Source organism: Ruditapes philippinarum, unplaced genomic scaffold (genome assembly GCF_026571515.1).
Source record: "Ruditapes philippinarum isolate M1 unplaced genomic scaffold, ASM2657151v2 ctg193_1_1_1_1, whole genome shotgun sequence".
Classification (NCBI taxonomy): Eukaryota; Metazoa; Mollusca; class Bivalvia; order Venerida; family Veneridae; genus Ruditapes; species Ruditapes philippinarum.
The window spans coordinates 215,069-234,632 of record NW_026861762.1 but is presented as its reverse complement, the minus strand read 5'-3'; the positions used below and the strand labels follow the sequence as shown (position 1 = coordinate 234,632).

The window sequence follows — 19,564 nt, the reverse complement described above, 5'->3', positions numbered from 1 at the left end:
CACAAATCTTTTGTTATCAAGACACCCATAAAAACATGTACATTAGTTATAAAAACATGTTTATTTAAAAAAACAACAACAATACTAAACATAAACAATAAAACTAGGTTTATTTTTTATTCTTTGGATGAGTATTTTGTTTTTTTTTTTTTGAAACCAATTAACTTCCTAGCTCAGCATCATGGTACATGGTCTTTAACGGCAAATTGGTATTAAGGTAAAACTTCATATAATTTATAGCTCAAATCGTATTTCTTTAGATTTTATGAGTGTGAGAAACAGTGAATGTATATAAAAAAAATTAGATCGCAATCCATGATCTCTGGGCTTACGAATATTCAAACTCGATTTTTCACTTTGATTCGTGATTATCCGAGTACTCGGATACTCGCCCCAGCCCTAGTTGATATTAAGGTCAAGGGGTTAAAGGTCAAGGTTACCATGGCCTTTACCATTACAAGCTTGTTTGACCAATAAATCCAGAAAGGTTACAGTGCCAAGATATTTCAGTTATCATGTTTAGTAGATGGCCCCATTGATTTTTAGGTAATTGGGTTCATATAACTGGTAATGTGGTATTCTTGAAATGTTTAAAACAAACTTTGTTTGCTTTTAGAATTTTTGTTACTTTCCATGTTGTCACATTATTTTCTGTTGTTGATGTAAAGTGTTTGCCTTAGCCTAACTGACACCACCATATGAATTACTTGCATACTGATAGGCAACTTTCATTGAATACTTAATACTGGAGACAGTCAGCTGTATTTTAGCTCTTTTGAACATGGACTGGGTTACATATGTTACTAGTATTGTTTTATAAACAGATTTTGTCTGTTAAAATTATGTTGTATTTTAAGCTGCTTTTTCTTGATATTTTTATTTGAACAAAAATGAAAATTTGTTGTAAATAGTTCTGTGTAAGATCTTTTTTTCTTCACCATGTTGTCTATCACTTTGATTCAATTTAATCTAGTAATATTCAATGTCTCCTACAGTACAAAATAAGAGAAAAATACATTACATTATTACTAGTATTATGTGAATGTTTTATCAAGCTATTAAGTAAAGTCTCCCCCATCCCCCCATCTGTTGTTTTCTTTGCAGGATATTAGAGATGAATAAAGGCATACAGTAGCTACATATTCAAAGTTTTTCTTTTACAAGTTTGTCTACAAGTTTGTCTCGAAAGTAACATAGTCAAGGAATTTTCACCCTATCAACAGGGTGCGAAATAAGGCCCATTCCCAATCAAAAAGAGCCTTTTTTCCCATTTTGTAAAAAAAATTCCCAACAGCAGACCAAAATGTCAAACTATTTTAACTTCTGGAAAAAAACAAAACTGTTTTCACTTGAATCTGGAAGGGTTTATTATATCTATATGATATATTATAACATGTTAAAAAACTTACAAGTTATAAATAAAAACTTTTTTTAACTTTTTCATATTTTTTTCTTCAAATTTTCCCCAAAAATAGCAGGAAAAGGCCCTGAATCTGATTAATGTTGTCTTAGGTTTTGTGCTGTACTGTTGTATGTTTAGTGTTGTTGTGGCATGAAGTATTCTTAATCTTTCTTATGCTTCATTTTTTTGTAACCAGGATTTTGATTGAAAATCCTGGTTATTGGATTGGCAAATTGCGGGCATTTGGGCAAAAGTCAAAACAGTTTGTTTTTGGTTGATAACTAGATCTAGATATTATAATCAAACTTTGTATAAGCAAGCTTATAAAGAAACTTCACTGTGTCTTGCTTTTGAGCCTTTATAAGGCTAGGTTCATTGATACCAAAAATAGAAAAATGGTTTTTCGATAGATAACTACAGGTTTACAGGTTACTTTGCATATGGAACTACATTGTTGAATCAGATAGAGTACACTGAGTGACTTGGTGAGGCTAAGATATTCCACTATTTGTCTCTATGTTGACCATGTTTTTACCTGTGTCAATGTTTAACCTATGTCAATGTGGCATTAGGGAGCATCTGTTATTGCAAATAATATTTCTGGTTTTTAAAAATACTGAATGTTAATGTTTTGAACTAAATGGTGAATAATATGAATACAAATTAAATTTTATTAATTTCAATTGGAGACTTGTGTATTGAATTGAAAGAAGAAATATAGATTTCTTTTAAACTGCTTCTGATTTTGTTATTCACAAATGTAATATCTGGGTTTATGTGGTTAAACAGGGCAAAAAAAAGTAAAATATTAAAGTTTCCTGGAAATTCATTTTATATTAACAGCAGCTGACAGGAAATTAAATGTTTTATTTTTTTTATCTGAAATGGCTGGAGACTGTTAGAGCACGAGGGAAACAGACAAATTTATTTCTGTTTAGCTGCTGGAAATCTTGTTGCCTCTCTCTCTCTTATGTCTATTGATTAATAGAAACAAGTTGTCACATAGATGGAATTTTGATGAGTGGATAATTAGCATTCTGACTCGGCTTAACTAAATATGGAGACCTGCTTTGTTCAAACCTGATTGGCTGCATGGAATTAATTTGAATGGATACACATGTAAAAGCAGTGGGTAAAATGGAGAGATTATCTTTATTTACAGTTTTGGCAAGAAGATCCTGATTTGTATGGTGTAAGACGATCTAGTAGAGCACGTCAGGAACCTACCAGATACAACATTGGGGTATGTTTAAGCTTGTTTTCTGAAAATTTTGCCATTCACAGATAAAGTGAAAATTCCAAATAGTGATACAACAGTTGGATTATTGTAGAAGTTACTTGTGGAGATTTAGATCAAGAGATTTCAGAAATTAACTAGCTTTCATAAATAATAATAAGCTATTTAGAATATGTTAATATATAACAATACATACATTATTATTAAAATCAAAGATTTGTTATCAATTTAAATTATATATAAAACACCTTTAAGTCTCTAAGTGATTTGATTAGAGTTAGAAATAGTGTGAGCTGAAACTTTGTTATTACAGAGTGATAGTGACGAAGAACCAAAACGAAGACGAAAAAGAACAAATAGTCATAGAAAAAAGTAGGTGAAAACTTTTATTTGTAGAAGATGGTGCTAAGACTATTTCCACTATTTCTGATTGATTTGCAGTGAAACACTCCAAAATGTTCACTTTTTAAAATAATACAACCTGAGCTCATATTAAAGTTGTTAGCTTGTTAGTGGTTTTTTTTTTCAAAAAAAGTTTGAGCTGTTGCTCTTATGTTGTTGTTGACATTGATGTTGCTAATGTTGTTGATTTTTAAGTTGGTGAATTTTGCTCTAATTGCCATAACTTTGTTATTGATATGAAAGATTTGATTCATAATTTAAAAAAAGCAGTTATAATGACCAAGAACATTGACTTGTTAAAATTTCAAGTATGAGTCTGTATGACCTTGATCTGTTAATGACCTTGCCATCAAGCTCAAATATGAAATTTTAATTCAATTCTGAACACAAAATGTGTTTTGAAATTACTTTACTAGCGATCAATAAGACAAACTGTTAGTACCAATGTAATGAGAATAAATTATATTGTTATATTGTTCCAGTTCTGGGGAATGGAACAGTGATAGTAGTAGTGATAGTTCAGCAAGTTCAACTGAAAGATTTAAACCTCGAAGGCAGCCACCTACCAGGTAAGTTATATTCCTATTTCAAAAACTGTTTTGTGACGAGACATGATCTCATTTTTGCTAAAGTTCACTAGTAATGATACAATGTTGCCAATATGAACGATGCCAGATTTTATTTCATTTCAAAATCCTAAGCATGCTTCTTTTTTTTAATTTTGATTAACAGATTTTTTAAAATTTTATTTGCAATATATTTTCTGTTTATAGGAAAATGATATGTATATTTTGTGATATAAAATAGTCTTGAAATATAATGTTAATTGTTCTGACTACAGGTAAATGAATTATAGCTTCAATCACAGTGAGCAAACCATTTTTCAAAGAAACATTTTTATGAATTTCAGGTCAAAGAGGGGAAGGCCAGGGAGACCGGGACGCCCCAGTAAGCAACAGGTACGGTCTGTGGGTCGTCCAAAAAAGAAAAACTCCTCTGACGAAGAAGATTTTTCCGACAGTGAAGATGATTACACTAAAAGTTACAAATCCTATAATAAAAGATCTGTCTCACAAAAAGTCAGGTAAATCAAATATCCTAAAAGTTGTTTATTTGTTATAACTCTATGGAAGGTTTAAAAAACAACAACAAAGCAGTGTTCCTTTAGCATGTCTGCATTTCCTTTACAAGTAGATAAAATATGATGTTCGGTTATATGCAAGTTTTTTTGAGTTATATAAATATTGGAAGACAAGCTATTTCTGGAAATGGCTAGCAGGAAATGCTACAATTATCCTTCAAACATATCTTTTGCTTGACATGATACGCTTCAAGGAGGAAAGTAAATGTGAATTTCAGACATTTATGCAAGTGTATTTCTGGAGCATAAAGAATGGCATGTTACACAATATAGCATTTATATAGATTGATAAGCTTTGATGTAATGATGTACAAGTCTATATGCTAAGCCATATGATCATTATAACTTTGAAATAACTTAGAAGGTTGTGTGTTGTTTTTATCAAAGCGATTGGTTTAAATTCTACTGAATGAGAAACTATCAATGAAATAGTTAAAATTACTTTAAAGTATTGTAAATCATCATTTGAAGTTTGCCCTTTTACCAAAAAAGAAAGATCTAGGCAAAATTAATACTGTGAACATGAATCTATGCTTTCAAATGCAAAACAAAGATTGGTTTTAAAAGGAAATTTTAAAAAAAGTGGCAATTAAACTTTTGATACATGTCTATTCCCTGAATTTAATATAAATACCTTATATTAAGTAATATGTAATTTTCTGAGCTTAAGTTACTTTAAAACTTAGCATTTTAAGTTTGTAATATTTGGTGTTAATTTTGCACTCTACAGGGGTAAAGGTCGTGGAGGGGCGAGCACCTCAAGGGTTACAGCCACCCGACGAGGGGTAGCTAGCAAAAATGTTAGGTGAGACTGATCATCAGTCATAACTCCTCTGCTTAGATAGCATAGGCTGCATCAAATATTGTTATATATATTGCCAAGATTGAATCAGTGCACAGGGCTGGAGAAAAAGGTCACTGTCATGCAAACAAGCAAAATTGAGGCTTGAGTTGCCTCTTTCCAACAAAGTTGAAACGGGTATATTAATACTTGTTTAACTTTAAGTCATTTAGTATCATGTTTTTGTTATTGCAGGATTTGTTTTGTTTCTACTATAGTTATTATGTTGGTATAACTAGAAGTTCCTTTCTTTGAGTACTTTGTTGCTCTCTTCCTCTGTGTTCATGTAATTGTATTGTTTTTCACTAACTCTATGGCTACATGAAACATAATACAGTTACATATGTACTTTTTACCTCTTATATAATATTTAGTCATATGTATACCTATACTGGACTTACACAATCTCTAATCTTCTTTTGGTTTGCTTGAGTGTTTAAGGATGCCAACTTCAAACTTCTTGCCTCTCACTCGAATGAGTCATCTGTATTTTGTTTGTGATGTTAGTTACCTGCAGATATATTTTGGTTTTCTTAGACTTTAAAAATTGATTGCAGCGCTTTACAATGAATGGAAATTATTACTGAATGTATTGAAAATCAATATAGAATATTTCATCTACAAATTATTGCCAAAACATTAAAGCATAGAGAAGTGTTATGAATGCTTGCAGTGAATAAGGCCTGAAAATAAACTCTGTGTTAGTGTACTGTTACATTCATCAAATTGGCCTCTGTGTTGGAGTTATTAAGGGTGAAAACTTTTTAAAGACTTAAACTTTACCACAGTGAGTTTATATAGCACCAGGGATGATGGTTAAAAAACAAAACAAGTGTTCCTGCATGTGCCTGAAATAATGCCTTGTGTAACATAACAGGTGGTGTTCATCCGCAAATATGCTGGAGTATAGTTGTGACTTGTAAACCCCAGATATTGTTATGAAATTAATTTAAACAAAAACAAAAAACTCGTAAAACAAATATTATGCATATATATTAATTAAAAGAAAAATATGAGAATTTTTCAATGAAGTTATATACACACATATAGTATAAGATACAAGAGCAGAGGAGATATGATAAACTCTCGTTAATATACAGTGAAATATAGTGTTTCCTATTTTGTTGAGAATAAACAGTTTATTTATTTGCTTTTCAAATGCTTGCATGCCTGTATGACATAGTTTGCCATAATGTCACCAGCTATTTTCTCTTTATTTGCTCATTTAATTGCTTTTAGAATGGAGGAAATACTCATTGACTTTTTAGTTATTTAATTCTAATTTGTCTCTATGAATTGTTATGAATTTGGGATTATTTTTCATGATTTATGCATGCATTAAGGTTGTGATTAATAATTTGAGTTGGAATTTTTAAATTGTTTACTATAATTGAATCTACATTTTCTTGGTAATTGTCTATGGAAATAATGATGGGCTTTTATGTTGGACAGTTTTTAGCTCGACTTTTCTATGAAAAGGGGAGCTATCCTACTCGCCCCGGCGTCGGCGTTGGCGTCACACCTTGGTTAAGTTTTTCGTACCACCCCACTTTATTTCAGAAGTATTACAAGTATGGCTTTGAAACTTACCATACTTGTTCACCATCATAACCTCCATCTACAGACAAGAGTACATAACTCTGTCAAGGTTTTTGACAGAATTATGGCCCTTTTTTGACTTAGAAAGTGTATTGAGCTTGGTTAAGTTTTTTGTACCACCTCACTTTATTTCAAAACCATTGGAGGTATTGCTTTGAAACTGACCATACTTGTTTACCATCACGACCTTCATCAACAGACAAGAGGACATAACTCTGTCAAGGTTTTTGACAGAATTATGCCCCTTTTTGACTTAGAAAATACATTGAATATGGGTAAAATCCACTTATTGCCTTAACCCTTTGAGATATTGCTTTGAAACTTTTAATGCTATTTCACATCATTACCCCCATCTGTACGCAAGAGAAGGTAACTCTGTCAAGGATTTGTTTTTAAAAATTAAGGCCTTTTATCGACTTAGAATCTTGGTTAAGTTTTTAGTACCAGTCCACTTTTTGACTGAACTGTTTGAGATATTCATTTGAAAGTTGGAATACTTGTTTACAATCATGGATTCCCAAACATGTCCAGGAGAAGGTAATTCTGTCAAAGATTTTATTTGAATTATGGCCCTTAACTGTCAATGTTTTGTATTATAGGCAAGCACTAAAAAACTTAAAAAATCTAAAAAAATTCATTCCTATCCACTTGTTCACTTTACCATAAATTATGTCATATAAACATTGCTGTAATATTCAAGGGTATCAAACAACTAGTTCACTTTAAAAATACAGAGATTCTTGTATTGCCTTTTACTGCAAAAACTTTTTTTATTGGCAAGCAATAAAAAAGTCGAGCGCGCTGTCTTACGGACAGCTCTTGTTATGACTGTGACCTACATATCAAATGAATGTATGCACCATATGCAATATAACCTGTATAAAGTCTACATAACTTAATGATGATACTGTACAAATTGTATTGTTTGAGGTAGACTTTGCAGTAGCTATTTATATAAATGATATAAACAATATCAGTCTTATTTTTGTTTGTTTTTTTCCCCAAGCATTTTAAGGACCAAAATAGGGCATCATTCAAATTGGCAAATGTAATTTACCGTAAACATATTTCAACTTAGAAAGCTTAATTTTAACGGAATGAAATAAGATCATATTCACAAATAATTGCATTATGTAGCCAATTGTCACAATTCAAAGGGCCCAGAAACACACTGGGAAAAACACTGAATATAATTGTCCAATGAAAATTGATGTAACAAAACATGTAATACTCTTATGTTGTTTCTTTGTATTTGTTTCTAAGCCCATACAGAACTTGAATGAATTTCACCGTTATTCTTTTAAAGTATCTGGCAATAGAGCAAGTATTTAAAAATAACAGATTTTTTTTAAGAATTAATCTTAAAGCTCAAGCCAAATTTTTTTATAAAAATTTGACTTTAATATAAATATTGTGCTTGATTTTGTTGTGATTTTCTACTTAATGGTTACAATGAATTAGTTTCTATTAGTAATAATATGTGAGAAATTGATGGTATAAATATTGTAAGTAGGGTTGTATTATTATAATTTTATATACAGCTATAAGGGGGAGGCTTGCCAACAGTACATAATGTCCTACAAAGCATCATATCCCAACTTTTTGTTTTTATTTGCTCATTATTGTTGTTTAACCACTGCACTGCTTAGTAATGAAATTGGCTTGTCTTTATTAAATTTAGGTGGTTTATAATCAAGCAGTTAACAGTATAATTTTTTGTCTGACTGCACTTTTTACCACTTTATTGTCTCCACTTTAATGAAGAGCAGCTCTAAATCTTGTCCCATTGTTTTGCTTTTCAATTAGATAATACATGTATATACAGAAAATTGATGAAATTAAAAAAAAAAATTGACGAAATTCAGACAAATTTATAATGACCTAATAATTTATGGTTTATGATAATGGAAGTTTTACTTTAATTTTACATTGTTTTGTTACAGTTATAAAGAGGAAGACAGTGGAGCAACAGACTCTGATGACATTATTGAGGCTCCAGAAGGTGAAGAGGAAGAAAAAGAGAAGGAAGAAGAAAACAAAGAAAGTATAGAAAAGATACTTGATCATAGACTAGGCAAAAAGGGAGGTAAGTCTTGTCAAACAAGTTTCTTCTTCCCTTTTCTTGTCATATTATCATTGCATGATATAAAATGTCTTGAACAGTCTTTGACTGAAATCATTAAAAATGGTAATTTCACTGGCAAACAAAAGATTCAAACTATAAATAATAGTTCTGTTGTTTTCTGAAAGTCGGACAGTTTGGTTAATATCTTTCAGATCTGTGGCTTTATTTAAGCTAAAAAAAAGAAAAGGAAAGAGAAAGAAATATACTTCTATAAGTAACCCCCGTTTTTAAGAATGAAATATTTGTAAGGGTTTTTATTCTTGTTTGATATTATAAACTTTCAATAAATTCAACAGAGGCTGCTTCTGTTATCAAGTGGTATCTATCTTGTATAGAAATTTATATTAAAACCTTTTCTCTATGATTCTTTGATGAATATTCATATAAACTCATGATTAAATATTCCAAAATTTCTTACGTTTACCTATTTCTATAATAAGCATCAGGAGAGAGAACCACGATATATAATATTGAAGAAAATGGTGACCTTAACCAAATACTGCCTGAGGACACACCTAAAGAGGTGCAGTACTTTATAAAATGGAAGAACTGGGCACATATACATAACACGTGGGAATCTGAGGAGAACCTACGTCAGATGAAGATAAATGGTCTGAAAAGACTCGATAATTATATAAAGAAAATGGATGAAATTAATGAGTGGTAAGTGATATGTACTTAGTCAGGGTTTCCGATTAATGGAAGTCATTAACTCCTTGATTTTGTCTTGTGACTTCTGAAATGTAATGTTTTTCTTCTTTTCCTATATCATATGACTTCCATTGTAAGACATTCTGCAGTCTCTGACTTCCAAATTTTGGAACTTAATGGACACCCCTGATGTACACACAAAAACTTTCATTAAGAAATTGAGATAAAACTTGGGTATGAAATAAAATTAGTTAATTTATTTGGTCCTAACTTTCAATACTATATTTTTTATCCTAAAGGGAATTGATGCGCATTATCTTGAATTTTGCAATGTAAATTAGATAAATTAGAAGAAGAAAGGAGGTTGACCCAGTTTGAGATAATTTTTTAGAGGTATTTAAAGAAAGAAAAAGTTTATACTGAATTTGTAAATTAGCTTTTGGTACAAAAATGGTAGACAGCTGACATCAAAATTGAGCATTTTCAGTGTAATCATTATGGTCCTTGTGTTGTATTTCTACAAGCATGTCCACCATACGCTAATTTGTCAATGTTTCATTTATTATAAGACAGACATTTTGTGTTACAGGAAGAAGTTTGCTTCACCAGAAGATATAGAATACTTTGATATACAGATGGAATTTAATGAAGATCTCTACAAAAATTGTCTTCTTGTTGAAAGAATAATATGTAAGTTTCTGGCCATATTGTGTTGTATAGAATTGTGCCTTTACCTTTAACACACCCAATATCTTAAATTGACAAGTCAATCTTTTTTTGTGCACTGACTGAAAAGGAAACAGTGCAGAACATGATGAGATGGCATGAAAGTGCTGGCTGATCTTTGCTTGCACTGGTAGATTTTATGTTTACCTCAATGTAAAATTTGATCTGTTTATCCTCAGACTTATTTCAAGTCACATGCAAAGAATATTTCTGTATAATATAAAATCAAATAACTGACAACATGCACGCTCTGAAAATATTTTATTTATTTAGGTGTAACAATTTCCAGTAATTAAGTGTTTCTTTTTTAGTCCCCTACCGGTTTACCGGAGGGGACTTTAGGTTTACCCTCCGTCCGTCTGTCCGTCCGTCTGTCTGTCTGTCTGTCCGTCAGTCCGTCCGTCCACAAAACTGGATCCCGCGATAACTTGAAAAGTACTGAAAATATTTTTTATGAAACTTGATATATGGATAGATGGCAGTATGGAGATTATGCACGTCTTTTTCTTTTCTTCCTATGTTGAAAATTCTGGTTGCTATGGCAACAAATAGGCTGAAAATATGGCAAATTTTACACATAAACTGGATCCAGTGATAACGCAAAAAGTACTGGAAATATTTTTATGAAACTTAAAATATGGGTAAATGGTAGTCTGGAGATTATGCACGTCTTTTTCTTTTCTTCTTATGTTGAAAATTCTGGTTGCTATGGCAACATATAGACTGAAAATATGGCAATTTTTACACATAAACTGGATCCAGTGTTAACGCAAAAAGTAATAGAAGTATTTTATGAAACTTGTAATATGTGTAGATGGCAGTCTGGAGATTATGCACATCTTTTTCTTTGAAAATTCTGGTTGCTATGGCAACATAGACTGAAAATATGGCAAATTTTACACATAAACTAAATCCAGTGATAACTTAAAAAGTACTGGAAATATTTTTATGAAACTTGACATATGGGTAGATGGCAGTCTTGAGATTATGCATGTCTTATCTGTTCTTCCATTTTGAAAAAATATTGGTTGCCTTGGCAACAAATAGGCTTAAAACATGGCAAATATAACAATATTTGTGATAAGTCAAAAAGAGCTGAAAATTTTTATGAAATTGCATCTTTAATTCCAGAGTTATCTCCTATTTAAGAATTTTTCTTTTTAAATTGTTATATTTTGGTAACGGATGTTTCAAATATTAAATTTAGAGTGTCCTTCAGTCCGTCTGTATTTTCAACAAAACTGTTTCCTGTGATCACTTTTAAAGAACTTTTCCAACAAATTTACTATAAAAACATTAGTGAATGGCCAATGGCCCTTCAGAATGTTGATGGGGTTCCATCCGGTAGGGGACTTATGGATTGCTTGCAATACTATGATAATTGCTTGTTTCTATTGAGACATAATGTTATCTCACATTGGCCATTATTGTTATGCACTCTTTCATTAATTCCCTTATTTGTCTACAGCATCTGTTATATTTTCCCCTTTCTGCTAAAAGCCTGTTCGCTTTCAGCTCATTCAAACCAAAAAACCACTAATGAGCAAAATGGATTTCCCGACTACCTCTGCAAATGGAATGGCCTGCCATATTCTGAGTGCACCTGGGAAGATGGTGATCTCCTATCCAGAAAGTTTCAAGATATGATAGATTGTTACTACCAGAGGAACAAGTCTCAGAAAATACCCACCAAGCTTTCAAAGGTGTTGAAGAACCGTCCAAAATACCTACCATTAAAAAATCAGCCCGGGTTTATTGGTGGTGAGGAAGAGCTTACATTACGAGATTATCAGCTGGATGGTGTTAACTGGTTGATGCATTCATGGTCAAAGTAAGTGTTGATATGTTAAGCCTAAGTTTCCTGAGGTGTTTTTATTAAAAAAGATTAAAACAATGTGTGACTATGAATGAGGCCAGCATATAGTACAGTAAGAGGACTATTTATTTTGTACTACTTGACAGTGTTTGGAAGTTTTCAGTAACTGAATGATCTATATGCCTGCTAATGTGCACATGTATAAAAGATACATAAGAAGTGCTTGGAGTCAACCTGTCACCATGCTTACATTATGGCTAACATATTGAAATCGGAAAATGAAAAGTCAGGCAGTTTATTTGACAACTTTGTTTCTCCAGTAATCAGTCGAACATTTTTAGATAACGCCAATGTCATTTTGACTCTGCATATGAAAAAGTAATTCATTATACAGTGTAAAGAAATATTGAATGAAAAATTGATTTTTATACTACAAAAATTAATATGAATAGTGACAAGTGTTACAATGTTTGTATTTTCATTTAGTTTACTGTTGATTCATTCTTATCATAACACATTTTAACTGTAAGATATTTTTCTGGTTTTAGAGATAACAGCATTATATTAGCTGATGAGATGGGTTTAGGAAAGACAATTCAGACTATAGGTTTTCTAGCTATCCTCTACAACACCTATCAGCTCTATGGACCATTTCTAATTGTCGTACCTTTGTCTACAGTGGTTGCTTGGCAACGAGAATTTGAAAACTGGTGTCCCGAAATGAATGTCATTATCTACCTTGGAGATGTCAACAGTAGAAACATAGTATGTTATCTTTGTTATAATTGATCTCTTGGTCACCTGTTTGTAACATTACCGCTGACAATGATAAAAAAAGCTTGAGCTTTAATTTATAGATGAACATTTCTCTGATGAAGTGGCTGCCCTTTGAGGTTAATCACATTATAGAATTCCTGCTCAGTGACTTACATTGTGAGTTGGGCATTTTGGTTTGCAACCAAAATCACTTTTGCCTTTAACAATTCTCTGGTTACCCCTTTGAAAGTATTGTTAAAATTTGTTTGCCATTTGTTAGAATGAAATTGATTTCAACTAGCTGTAAAGTTAATGTATAATCAATATCCTTCATTATCATACTAATGAGGTGAGACTTATATTTTCTGTTTGTAATTTAAAAAAAGTTCTTTAAAAATTTAGAATCTAGCAAATCGTGTTTAAGAATTAGTGTGAAATGAGATCAATGAAATGAGATTTGAGTAAAGAAAAGTGTTGTGATAGAATTGGTAGAAACATCTTTTAGTCCATTCTATATTGCTACTGTGTGACCAGATAAAGGTGAGGGCTATTATTGAAGAAATGTTTAAACATATAATTTTTTTTTTTCAGATGCGAGACTATGAGTGGTGTCATCCTGGTAATAAGAGGTTAAAGTTTAATGTATTGGTTACAACATATGAAATCCTTCTAAAGGATAAGGTTAGTATATATACAGGTTTTATTACTGGTCTTTAAATCCAAGTTTTATTCAAATTACATACTCCTGATTGTTTATCATTATGCTACAGCAAGAGATTTTCTTATGAAATATTTTGAAAAAAAAGAAAAAAGAAATAGGCTGAACTTTTACACTGAAACCACCTTTATTTAAGAATGTCATCAGTAAAACATGTTGAATAAAACGAAATTAATGTAACTCACTATATGCATCTACCAATATTTCATATGCCTGAAAAAAGAGCAATAAAACTTAAACATGTATTTATTTAGAGAGAGAGAAATAAAGATTATGTTAAAGTAATCACATTTATAAGTGCTCATTCAAGTTTTCTTTCTGGTTTTCATTTGAAAAATGATTGTTTCCTTTTCAACAGAACCTAGGTGAATGACAATGTTTTGCATCAGTTTAAACATAATTATTTAAGCTCAGTTGTGAGATCTTGAAACAAGAGATCTTGCAACTTAAAGAAGTCATTTTCAGTTTTAAAAAGTTACATATACAAGCTTTTGTAAAGATAATGGTGAGATTTTCCCAATATTTCAGTCATTTCTTGGTGCTGTTAGTTGGGCAGAGCTGATTGTAGATGAGGCTCATAGATTGAAGAACACAGATTCACTTCTGTATAGAACATTGATGGATTTCAAGTCAAACCACCGCCTACTTATCACTGGTACTCCACTGCAGAATTCACTGAAGGAACTTTGGGCCCTACTACATTTTATAATGCCAGAAAAGTAAGTGGGATTATAAATATAGATAATGCATTGATATTTATCTGAAATTCTAGCATTATTACCAGCCAGGGATAAATTTGACATTAAAAATGGGCGCACTTATAATTTTCGCACTTGTATGTAAGGCTGTTGCATACCTTGTCATTGATTATATAACAGCAATCACTATTTTTTGTGATGTCAAATGTTTTGATACATGAATATTATACTGCATAAAGCATCTTTTAGGTCAAATTAGTGCAACCAACACCTTTGACTGTGCTAGGAAATAGGCTGTATTTGATGTTGTAAAACATGATTAGTTAACGATATCCTAAAACATTATTCCTTGAATGAACAGGTTTCCCAAATGGTCAGATTTTGAAGACAAACATTCTCGTGCAGACAAGACAGGTTTTGCTCTACTTCACAAACAGTTGGAAGCTTTCTTGATTAGAAGAGTGAAGAAAGATGTAGAAAAATCTCTCCCTGCTAAGGTATGTGTATTTTGTAGTGATTTTCCATTTGTTTGTAGCATTCTTCTGATTCAAAAATTTTAGATGAATAATTTATGTAAATTGTTCTATTTTAATCAATGAAGCAAATTATCTTACGATGCTGAATTAAAGGGAATTCCAATCTCATTTTGTTTTTGGCAATTGAATTGTAATGACACAGATAATATTTTTATTTTACAGACTGAGCAGATCCTACGTGTAGAGATGTCATCAGTACAAAGACAGTATTATAAATGGATCTTGACGAAGAATTATAAAGAGTTAAACAAAGGCTTAAAGGGCAGTTGCTCCTCGTTTGTTAACATTATCATGGAGTTAAAGAAATGTTGCAATCATGCATTTTTAGTTCGTCCAAGTGAGACTGAGTATAACCAAAATGATCATTTACAGGTATGTTTTGTATAAGTAATACATTAGAGTGAGTTACTACTTAATTCTTTATATTGAACTCTTCATAACTATGATTTAAAAATAGACATGTTTCAAAGGCATGAAAATCTGCATTCATTTTTCATATGATTAATCTTTTTAATAAAAAAAATTTTATGATAGCTTTATGATTTTTATGCCCCCACAGAGTGGGAGCATATAGCGTTGCACTTGTCCGTCCGAGTGTCCGTCCGTCCGTACGTCCCGAAATCTTGTGAACGCAACTCCTCTTAAACCGGATGGCAGATTTTGCTTAAACTTACAGGGATGAACAACCTTAATGTGTAGATGGTAGTAAAGGAAGGAATTTATGCTGCGACCAAATTTAACAGAATTATGGCCCTTTGTTGATTTTTTCACTATGTACTATGTAGAAATTTTGTGAACGCAACTCCTCTTAAACCGGATGGCAGATTTTGCTTAAACTTCCAGGGATGATAAACCTTAATGTGTAGATGGTAGTAAAGGGAGGAATTTTTGCTGCGACCAAATTTAACAGAATTATGGCCCTTTGTTGATTTTTTCACTATATACTATGTAGAAATTTTTGTGAACGCAACTCCTCTTAAACCGGATGGCAGATTTTGCTTAAACTTCCAGGGATGATAAACCTTAATGTGTAGATGGTAGTAAAGGGAGGAATTTTTGCTGCGACCAAATTTAACAGAATTATGGCCCTTTGTTGATTTTTTCACTATATACTATGTAGAAATTTTTGTGAACGCAACTCCTCTTAAACCGGATGGCAGATTTTGCTTAAACTTACAGGGATGAACAACCTTAATGTGTAGATGGTAGTAAAGGGAGGAATTTTTGCTGCGACCAAATTTAACAGAATTATGGCCCTTTGTTGATTTTTTCACTATATACTATGTAGAAATTTTGTGAACGCAACTCCTCTTAAACCGGATGGCAGATTTTGCTTAAACTTCCAGGGATGAACAACCTTCATGTGTAGATGGTAGTAAAGGAAGGAATTTTTGCTGCGATCAATTTAACAGAATTATGGCCCTTTGTTGATTTTTAGTTTTCAACTTGTGGCACATGTAGTCCAAAAAAATATTTGACCTAAAGTATTAAGAACAGTGGCGTGTGGGGGCATCCGTGTCCTATGGACACATTTCTAGTTATAGCCAATTTTTAAGTTGCCGAGGGGTTAAGGTAGCTGATTTTAAACTTAAGTTCAAGTCCTGTCCGGACATTGTTGGACGTTGGTCCTTCACAGGTGCCTGCTTTTTGCCGGAAATAATATACAAGTGGGCATCTGAGGACTTTTTCTACTATTAAAGCAGGAATGTGACAAATGACCTTAACAGTGTTAAAGAAATTTAAAAGTTTTTAACTAAAAAATATATCATTGGACCATATTCCTAACTGAAACAGTTGTGCCAAAACTGATTACTTATATGTAATGTGTTCACAGTATTACAAAGAAACTTGTGTGATATATTTCAGACATTGATTAGAGGGAGTGGAAAGTTGATTCTTCTAGATAAACTGTTGCTACGACTACGTGAGAAAGGTCATAGAGTGCTTATCTTCTCCCAGATGGTCCGTCTACTTGATATAGTCTCGGAGTATCTCCAACTTCGACATTTTCAATACCAAGTAAGTTTACTTGTTTATAGACTAGTGATATTTTATATTATGTGTTACTAAGCTTAAGAAAATTCTTGTACACAATGGTAGTTCTGATCAGAAACTGTCTTGGGGTCTGGTGAAATGTGCTTACTTCCAAGATGCTGCTGTCATAGCTGTAGGTTCAAATCAAACAAGAAATGCAATATACTTTATATAAGGAACAGCTTGCTTATGGTTTTAATCAAATACATTATATCTTTGAGAGATATCCAGCTAGCTTACGGAATGTCGGTGGTTCTACTCGGGTGCCCGTTCGTGCCTGAAATATTGCACGGAAGGGCACTTGAGGTCTTCCTCTACCAGTAAAGCTGGAACGTCGGGATATGACCTATATTGTGTTGATGTGACGTAAAGATGTAAAACCCCCACCAAAAAAAAAAAAAATATATCTTTGAGGAAAAATAGTTATGTCAGTTTGAAAGTAAGTGGCTGATCCACTTTTATTCATTTAATTGAATGAAGACTCTCTGATAAGTAATGAGTTTCAGGAATTTTACATTAACTTTCCTATTTAATATAAATGTTTCAAAACAAAGCTAAATTCTCCTACCAGAGGGCCCCAGTCCACTATAAGGTATTTAGGGCCCTGACATATATCCTGGCTCTTCACAATATATAGTACAACTTGAGATGTTATTTGTATTTCAGAGACTGGATGGGTCCATTCGTGGAGATTTAAGAAAGTCAGCATTGGATCATTTCAATGCTGAAGGATCTCAGGTTAGTTTCTTAAAGTTAGGAGTACTGTAGATAGGAGTAAGACTCTTGATTCCATATTATTCCTATTATACTATCTTAATAATAAGAATAATAATTTAGCTGTTTATTTATTTCTTTGTTATTTCAAAGTAGTATCCCTGTCAGGGATATTGAATTTATGTTAAAAGCTACCTAGCTAATTTATGGTTAGTTTTCAAGTTTCCTTTAAAGTGTTTGTTGTATTGAATTCAAACCCACTGAAAGGGAAAGATTTCCAATAAGATATGTAAAATAAAACAGTGCCAGTGTAGGTTCAGATTTGAAAGAATAATTTTACTAAAACTTATTTAATCATTTATATCTTTCTTGTGTTAGATGTTTTATGCAAACAAAGATTTTTTATCTGGATATTTCATAAAGAAGATTTCTTTTGAATTACTATTAATGTCATTCTATGTAGTCTGTCATACAAAACATGTTAATATTATTCTGTTTAGATGTTCAGTATAATTGATATTTTATCACATATTTATTGTATTTCTTATTTCAGGATTTTTGTTTTTTGCTCTCAACGAGGGCTGGTGGTCTAGGTGTTAATCTTGCCACTGCTGATACTGTGATAATATTTGATAGTGATTGGAACCCTCAGAATGATCTACAAGCTCAGGCCAGGGCACACAGGATAGGACAGAAAAATCAGGTTAGCCAACTCTATGAGAATGTTATATTTATGTCACCATTATATAGCTAGGCCAGTCTCTATTGCTGTATAGTCAGATATGCCTCTATAATCAATCTTCATGACTTCTAAAAATTGTTTGCTCGAAAATCGTGAAATCAGCAATTCAAACAGTTACAAAATAAAGAACAACAAAACCAGTAAAGCTGATACATCAAATCTTTTGTATTTGTTTTGACAATTATTCAAAGTTATATTTATAATATATAGAGGATATTGAAAGAGTGTAAGTTGAATAAAATTATAGAATGCGAGCCTCTGGCGAGCTGAATATGATTTTATTCTATTTATCACATACCGAAAATAAAGACTGTTTGAATTGAAAAAGAATAATTTTTCAATAGCGAGAATATTGTGTAAAGCTAACATTTAGCGCCTCTTTACACTATGTTTAGCTGCACGGGTATGTGATAAACATGTGTATATGTATAATAATATATGAACATGGCATAGATGATATAATTATAAGTATATGTTAAACAGGTGTCTGTATACCGGTTAGTTACAAAGAACAGTGTAGAGGAGGAGATAGTTGAGAGAGCCAAACGTAAAATGGTGCTGGATCACCTTGTTATACAACGTATGGACACAACAGGACGTACTGTACTCAATAAAGATAGTGATCTATCAAGGTATTGCCAATTACATACATTCTTACCTATCTTGTTTCTTTTTCACTCATCTAGCCCTTGTTATAATGTTTCATATCCCATTTTAAAGGTAAAGGTGTTCATATTTCCTTCTAGGTTGTTGGTCCTATGATCTTCTCTTGTGCTACAAAGTCAACTGTATTATTGTGCTTGTGAATAATTACCTTTAAAGAAAAATACTGCGATAACAACCATATACTGGAGTATAGTATTAATTAATAAGACATGGCAAACAATCGTCTGAGTTTTATGAAGCAAAAATAAGTGTTGTTAGTCAAGAATGCATTATAGATTAAATCGATTTAAGAAAGATCTTATTTAAATTGAAATGATTAAAATCTTATATAATCATCATTGGTTGCTGATTTCCTGAATTTACCAGTTTTATATTATATGTATTACTAGTATTTTTTATCTATTTCAATAGTAGGAAGGTACCATTTAGTAAACACGAGTTGAACTCCATTCTTAAATTTGGTGCTGAAGAATTGTTCAAGGAAGAAAATGATGATGAAGAGCCACAGGTAATTTATTTCCCATCATCTTTATATTATAATACATGTGTAACACTATCAGTGATTTTAATTTTTCATAAATTCTACATTAGATATGGCTTAAACTGTTGTATGGTTAAGTCCTTTGGCCGAAGTTGTGGAGTCTCCATTGACTAGTGGTTAAGGTTGCTGACTAGAAATCATTTGCCCCTCATTACTGTGAGTTTGAATCATGACAAGGACTTGGAATTCTTTCATGTGAGGGAAAAACTGAAACTGTTT

At 31.9% G+C, this 19,564-nt stretch overlaps 1 protein-coding gene across 5 annotated transcripts in view; it reads left to right on the top strand.

Moving 5' to 3' along the window:
• Positions 1–2,564: 2,564 nt before the first annotated feature.
• The window catches only part of LOC132716733 (chromodomain-helicase-DNA-binding protein 1-like), a gene marked incomplete at its 5' end in the record, with an annotated part of 32,477 nt that continues 15,477 nt past the window's right edge, over positions 2,565–19,564 (top strand). For 2 of the 5 annotated variants that reach the window (XM_060700061.1, XM_060700056.1), the window contains 19 exon segments: positions 2,565–2,645; positions 2,953–3,011; positions 3,524–3,610; positions 3,952–4,125; positions 4,913–4,987; positions 8,566–8,708; positions 9,188–9,410; positions 9,988–10,088; positions 11,625–11,955; positions 12,489–12,705; positions 13,288–13,377; positions 13,943–14,133; positions 14,474–14,609; positions 14,811–15,020; positions 16,515–16,667; positions 17,349–17,420; positions 17,950–18,099; positions 18,622–18,770; positions 19,216–19,312. In XM_060700061.1, the coding sequence (XP_060556044.1) occupies positions 2,565–2,645; positions 2,953–3,011; positions 3,524–3,610; positions 3,952–4,125; positions 4,913–4,987; positions 8,566–8,708; positions 9,188–9,410; positions 9,988–10,088; positions 11,625–11,955; positions 12,489–12,705; positions 13,288–13,377; positions 13,943–14,133; positions 14,474–14,609; positions 14,811–15,020; positions 16,515–16,667; positions 17,349–17,420; positions 17,950–18,099; positions 18,622–18,770; positions 19,216–19,312 (2,739 nt within the window). 5 annotated transcript variants of the gene reach the window in all.